This window comes from Ahaetulla prasina, chromosome 2 (genome assembly GCF_028640845.1).
Source record: "Ahaetulla prasina isolate Xishuangbanna chromosome 2, ASM2864084v1, whole genome shotgun sequence".
Taxonomy (NCBI): Eukaryota; Metazoa; Chordata; class Lepidosauria; order Squamata; family Colubridae; genus Ahaetulla; species Ahaetulla prasina.
In genome coordinates, this window is record NC_080540.1 from 31,203,550 (window position 1) to 31,210,763 (window position 7,214).

General features: G+C 49.1%; 1 protein-coding gene across 1 annotated transcript in view; it reads left to right on the forward strand.

Moving 5' to 3' along the window:
• Positions 1-1,272: 1,272 nt before the first annotated feature.
• The window catches only part of LOC131190474 (uncharacterized), a 47,101-nt gene continuing 41,159 nt past the window's right edge, over positions 1,273-7,214 (forward strand). The window contains exons 1-3 of the mRNA XM_058167796.1: positions 1,273-1,619; positions 4,277-4,390; positions 5,438-7,168. Coding sequence (XP_058023779.1) covers positions 4,315-4,390; positions 5,438-7,168 — 1,807 coding nt within the window. The 5' untranslated portion in view covers positions 1,273-1,619; positions 4,277-4,314. The remainder of the gene's footprint in view (positions 1,620-4,276; positions 4,391-5,437; positions 7,169-7,214) is intronic.

The window sequence follows — 7,214 nt, forward strand, 5'->3', positions numbered from 1 at the left end:
GTACCCTCATATACAATTAATCGGGTTTGCCCGGTCACCACCCCCTTCCTTTTCCTTTTACTCTCCTTCTTTACCTTCTTCTACTTTCCATAACCATCCTCCCCCTCTCTTATCTACATCCTCTCCTCTTTCCTCCCTACTCCTTTCTTCTCCCTCTTCCCCTCTTCCTTCCTTCCTTTCCTCCTCCTCCTCTTCTCTTTCCTCCTTCTCTCTTCTACTCCTTCTTTCCCTTCATTCTAAAGTAGTAACCAGGCAGGTCCGATCTTACATTAATTATACATCTTCAATCATCTTTGTACATTAACTATCAATCCATTTTCTACCCTCCCTTCCCTTCCTCCCCACCCCCAGGACTTCCGAGAACCGAGTACAGGGTATAAAACTAACAACAAAAATTAAAATCTAGCACAAATCATAATCCATAGTCATTCCTTAAAACCTCCACTCCCCTTCCAAAGACAAAGAAGATACTTTTCTTCCACTCCATTATATATCAGACTACCTGTGTTATTATTATTCAGCAGCTGAAGAGCCAACAAACAGCTCCCTATTCGCAGGACTCCGGCCAGAATTTTTGTCAAAAAGAATAATTCAGCAGCTTAAGAGGCAACTTCCTAACAGTGAGGAATTCAAAGTGACAATAAAGTTATTCTAAGTGAGGGTAATTAACCGGTGGAACAGCTTGCCACCAGAAGTTATTACGGGTGCTTCACCACCGGAGTTTTTTAAGAAAAGATCGGACAGCCACCTGTCTGAAATGGGATAGGGTCTCCTGCTTGAGCAGGGGGCTGGACTAGAAGACCTCCAAGGTCCCTCCCAGCTCAATTCGGATTCTGATTCAGAAACGGTTCTTACTCGTACAAATTCAGGAGCTTTTGACTTGATTTTATTTTTTTAAAGTGAAATTCGAGTCGCCTCCAGGAGAAAGGCGTTTTCACACGATTCACTGGTGTGGGAGGAGAACCCGCCTAAAGCCAGATCGGCCATAGGAGAAAGGGATCTGCACATGCTCAGAGGACCTTCGGCTCGCCCAGATCTCCGAAAAGGCAAAAAAAAAACAGCCGCAACGGAGCGCCGGCGACCGGCAGAGGGCTCTGGACCGCGGCTGGGTTTGCTAAACCGGGCGGGCTTCGCTTGCTTGACGCTACTGGATCTGGGAGGAAGAGGCCGATCTTCCTAGCGGGTTTATATCCGGAGACAGGTAAGCGATCCTAGTGGGCGCAGCCGGGGGGGGGGATCCGATCCCTCCGGTGTAGGAACGAGCTACCCCCACTCAGGTCTTTTTAAACCCCCCCCCAAAAAACCCCACCCCACGGGGTTCAATAAACATCCCCCCCCCGCCCGAAACTGTCGCCTTTCCCGCGTGTATTTTCTAACGATCAAAAACATCAAAGGAAAGAGAAAGCGACGATCAAAGCAAGTCCGAACGTGACGTCAGAAGGAATCCCGAGGCGAGTCCTTTGAAGTCAGGCGTCGGGAGAATTCCGAGGCTTCGAAAGGGGCGGGGCGCTGAAGTCAGCTTTTCAGCCTTTGCCCGCCACCTTCCAGGATTTAGACTACAGCTCCCATCGGTCCCCCCCCCCCCCGCGGGATTGGGAATCGCTTTTCAAGAGCAGGAGGTGAGCCTCCAATCTACCAAAGTAACCCGGGAATTTTGGGACTGCTCAGGAGACCTTTGAGAGAGGGGGGGGGAAAGCGCTCTGTATAAGCTCAGGGGAACTGTTCCTGGCTGACCCAAAAGGTGCTTTCTTTCCCCCCCCCCCCCAGAGATTTTCTGGTTTTGTTTTTTTCTTTGAAGACGTTTCGCTTCTCATCTCATCCAAGAAGCTTCTTCAGCTCAGAAGATCCAGAGCTGAAGAAGCTTCTTGGATGAGAAGCGAAATGTCTTCAAAGAAAAAAAAACGGAAAGTCCAGGGGACAATCGTGACCTTGGATGACTGAGAACCTCCATGGACATGTCCCTGGCTGAAATCTTGGGCAGCGTTGGATCACGGCGCTCTAGCTGGGCACCGTGGTAGTTGTAGTCTTAAGATGATCTGGATCAGAGGTCTCCAACTTGGGCCACTTTAAGACTTATGGACTTCAACTCTGAGAATTCTGGGAGTTGAAGTCCACAAGTCTTAAAGTGGCCCAAGTTGGAGACCCCTGATCTGGATTGCCTGACGGCCATCGTCGCTCATTTGGTACCTTTGGAGCCAGGGTCTCTTTTCTGTTTCAGCCTATCTTGTATGGTGGTTGTCCCAAAAGCGCTGCGTCTTTTTTTTTTTCAAGAGGCAACTTTCTGGTTTTTCTCTGAAGACGTTTCGCTTCTCATCCAAGAAGCTTCTTCAACTCTGTATGATGGTGGTGGGGGAATAGGAGGGAATGCTATGTATGCTGCATTAAGGTTCCCCTCGCACATACGTGCTAGTCGTTGCCGACTCTAGGTGGCGGTGCTCATCTCCGTTTCAAAGCCGAAGAGCCAGCGCTGTCCGAAGACGTCTCCGTGGTCATGTGGCCGGCATGACTAAACGCCAAAGGCACACGGAACGCTGTTACCTTCCCACCAACGGTGGTCCCTATTTTTTCTACTTGCATTTTTAGGTGCTTTCGAAACTGCTAGGTTGGCAGAAGCTGGGACAAGTAACGGGAGCTCACCCCGTTACACAGCAGCACTAGGGATTCGAACCGCTGAGCTGCCGACCTTTTGATCGACAAGCTCAACGTCCTAGCCCCTGAGCCACCGTGTCCCCACATGCTGCATTAACCACCTTCATAAAAGTCAATATGTAATCTAACAAATAAATATTAATAGAGGTTGTCATATTTTTTGTTCTTATGCAGACGGGGATTAAATGCTTTTCAATATCTATTCTATTCTATATCCATATATCTGTAATTTAAACGAGCAGCGGCATCATGCTCTGATCTAGCCTTACAAGATACTTGTGTTCTGACATAAATTCTCGCAATATTTTGACCTTCTTAATTTTTGGTTTTAAGCTTATTTTGTTAAAAGCTTTCCTCGCTATTATAAAAATGTCTTCCAAAGTGTCAGCAGCCGAAGAAAAGGGTGAACTGGGCCTCTGTTCGACCTGCCTTTTTTCTAATTTTTCCATTTATTTGTTTAAAAAAGGATTGTTTTCTGCACGCTGTGTTTACAAGGTTGTGGGGCGATTAGGAAAGGTGTGGATGGAAGAGAGTCTAGAACTCAGCCAATATTGGTCAACCTTGGCAAACTCTTAAGAGGTGTGGACTTCAACTCCCAGAATCCTTCTGCCAGCGTGGTGGCAGGGGGATTCTGGGAGTTGAAGTCCGCACCTTTTCAAGCTGTCGATGTTGAGAAACACTGATTTAAACCAGTGGTCACCAACCAGTGGTCCATGGGTCACCAGTGGTCTGCAAGAAAATTTTGTTGGTCCGCAGAAAAAATATTTGCATTTTTTATATTGCACTAAATCAGGGGTCCTCAAACTACGGCCCCTGGGACAGATATGTGCAACGAACATTTGTGTTGCTGCAGAGAGTCTCCCCCTTCAGGGTTTTCTTGTGTGGGGCAGAGGGGGGCAGAAATTCGAACTTGGGGTCTGCTTCAGCCTCCTGGTGTGGGGCTTTGGGCGAAGGCTGGCGGGAAGAGCCGCTGGTGGTGAAGAGCCGGAGGGCCTCATTCCAGTGGGACTGCCTCATGGCCTGGAACTGGCTGACCATCTCAGCCCACTGAGCCTCCAGGTGTCTGTACCTGGCCTTGCACTCCCACAGGCCTTCCCTCTGCTTGGAATGCCCATGCTCCTAGTCCTCAGTGAGGTGCTTCCACTGAGCCTCCTTCTCGGTCAGATCTGATTTGAACTGAGCTGTTTTGACAACTCTTTCTCTCTTGGCTGCTTAGCTCCAACAACTGCTTCCTTTTGGGACCCTAAGGAGACCAGGCGGGGAGGAGAAGAATGGCTGGGAAGGGAGGGGTGAGTAGAGGCTGGCGAGGCGCCCCTCGATGTGAGTGACACGGAGTAGGCCACGGCCACCCAGTCACGTGACCACCTAGCCACGCCCACCCATCCAGTCATTAGGCAGATCATATTAGTGGGTCCGCGGGATTTAAAATTATGAATTTAGTGGTCCCTGAGGTCCGAAAGATTGGGGACCCCTGCTCTAAACTCTCAAGAGACAGGAAGAGAGTCTCAATAAAGGAGAAGAGAGGAAGGGTCTGCTTGTCTTCTGAACAGAAAAGGAAGAGCAAATTTCAGAATGGACAGCTTAATAGCCAGCCTTGTTGAAATCTCTTTTAATATCCTTTTTCTAGCTGCGAAGGCAGTGTGGTTTCCCCAACAGCCACGTTTGATGGAGTTAGAAGAGACTCCTGGGTGTCCAGTGGAGCGAAGCCTCACCCTCCAGAAAATAGATCCAGAGTGCAAAGGTAAATTGGATTTTCTTTCAATTATTGTGACCCAAATCTTCACAATTCGCTGCTCAACTTCCAGGTCCTGTTGTTGTTTTTTTTAACTATCCCCAGCAGAAGCCTCTATCTACTTGCACTTTTTAAAAATATAGGCCCCCAGCAACATTGCACAAGCAGTTCTTGACTTACAACAGTTCATTTAGTGACCGTTTCATAGTTATAACGGCATTGTAACTTCCATTTTTACAACCATTTTTCACACTTAACGACAGTTGGAGCCTCTCCGTGGTCAAGAGATCACAGTGCAGACCCTTGGCAATTGATTCACATTTATGACGGTTGCAGGGTCACCCGATCCCCTTTTGCGACCTTCCGACAAGCAAAGTGAATGGGGAAGCCAGATTCACTTAACAGCCGTGTTCCTAACTTAACAGCTGCTGTGATTCACTTAACAAGGGCGGCGAGAAAGATCAAATGGGACAAAGCTCACTTAACAAGGGTCTCGCTTAGCAACAAAACTGTGGGGCTTACAACTGTGGTCATAAGTCAAGGACTATCTGCATGCCATTGGATCACAGCGCCCATCTTTTGAAAAAAGTCACCAATGCGCCTGTTGTGGTATTGTGGTGTTGTATCCAAGAGGTACATAATGGAACACGGTGGCTCAGTGGCTAAGACGCTGAGCTTGTCGATCAAAAGGTTGGCAGTTCAGCGATTCGAATCCCTAGTGTCCCACCTGCCCACCTTGCAGTTCAAAAGCAGGTAAAAACTGCAAGTAGAAAAATAGGGACCACCTTTGGTGGGAAGGTAACAGCATTCCGTGCGCCTTTGGCGTTGAGTCATGCCGGCCACATGACCACGGAGACGTCTTCGGACAGCGCTGGCTCTTCGGCTTTGAAACGGAGATGAGCACCGCCCCCTAGAGTCGAGAATGACTAGCACATATGTGCGAGAGGAAGCTTTACCTTATCCAAAGGGTTTCAATTTTGTTATCAGAGTGGGAGGAAAAAAAAACTTTTTCCTCATCTATATGGGCTAATCACTTGACTTAACTTGTTGTTTCAGTAATTCAAAGGCCGAAGGCTCAGGAAGACAAGAAGGAAGCGATTTCCAGTTTGGATAACTCTGAACCGTTAGGCGCACGTGAGAAATTATTAAGCAAATCCAATTTCCACATTCTGAAGGAGGAGGAGAATTTGGAAAACAAGCCAAACAATGAAGACCGGGCAAGTAAAACTATAACTCAGCCCCTTCATAATGGACCAGGCGATATAAGCAATGCAGATCAAGGCAAGAGACGACTTGTGTGCAGCCGATGCAGAAAAAGTTTCAGCAGTACTTCCAACCTTATCGCTCACGAGAGAGTCCACACCGGAGCGAAACCGTATAAGTGCTGTCGTTGCGGGAAAAGCTTTGGCAAGAAATGGACTCTCGTGGCTCATCGGAGAATCCACCTGGAGGAGAGACCGTACAGATGCTGCGTGTGTGGGAAGCGCTTTCGGCAGTTCTCGAGCCGCGTTGTCCACGAGCGAATCCATACCGAAGAAAAACCCTACGCCTGCTCGGAGTGCGGGAGGAACTTCAGGCTGAAATCGAGCTTGGTTGCCCACCGAAGAATCCACATGGGAGAAAAACCTTACCCGTGCTCTGAATGCGGGAGACGTTTCAGCCAGAAATCGGCGCTGGTGGTGCACCGGCGAGCCCACAAAGGTGAGAAACCCAACGCTTGCTCGGCCTGTGGGAAAAGCTTTACCCAGAGCTCCAACCTCATTGCTCACGAGAGAATCCACACGGGGGGAAAACCCTATCCCTGTCCTCGTTGTGGGAGAGGTTTTGCCTGCAGGTCCAGCCTCGTTCGGCATCAGAGGATCTACACGGAAGACAAACCGTACGGATGCGCGGCCTGCGGGAAAACCTTCAGCTGCAATTTGAGCCTCAGCAGACACCAGCGGACCCACACAGGGGAGAAACCCGACAAATGCCCCGATTGTGGCAAAACCTTCAGCGTGAGCTCCCAACTCAGCGTGCATCGGAGGACCCACATGGGAGAGAAGGCCTATGAATGCTCAGAGTGTGGGGAAAGCTTCAATATGATGTCGAGCCTTAACGCCCACCAGAGAATGCACGCGAGTGCGAAGCCTTACAAATGTTCCGACTGTCCCAAAAGCGTTTATCTAAGGTCGAGTCTCACAGCTCACAAGAAGAGGCACGGAGAAAAGGCATTCGACTGCATAGAGTGCGGCAAAACCTTCACCTGCCGCTCCGGGCTCATCCGCCACCGGAGGATTCACAAGGGGGAAAAACCTTTCCGTTGTGGAGACTGTGGGAAAAGCTTCATCTTGAGTGCCAACCTTATCGCCCACCGGCGAACTCACACGGGAGAAAAGCCGTACCAGTGCTTGGAATGTGGCAAACTCTTCAGCGTGAGTTCGCAGCTCAGCGTCCATCAGAGAAGCCACACGGGGGGGAAACCGTACGCCTGCTCCCATTGCAGCAAGAGCTTCACATGTAACTCCGCTCTTATTCGACATCTGAGGATCCACACCGGAGAGAAACCGTATCAGTGCTTGGAGTGTGGGAAAAGGTTCAATCTAAATTCGAATCTGGTCGTCCATCAAAAAACCCACGCTGGAGGGAAGCCCTATAAATGCATCTACTGCGGAGAAAGTTTCTATACAAGGCCACATTTTGTAGAGCATCACAGAGCCAGGCACTTGGATGCTGTAAATACGAAAACAGCGGAAAGCAACGTTAATTCCAAATCCATTAATTACCAAATAAACTACATAGGATGGGGTTGATCAAATTGGCGGGGAGGAGACGGAATTGACGGGAAAGCTTT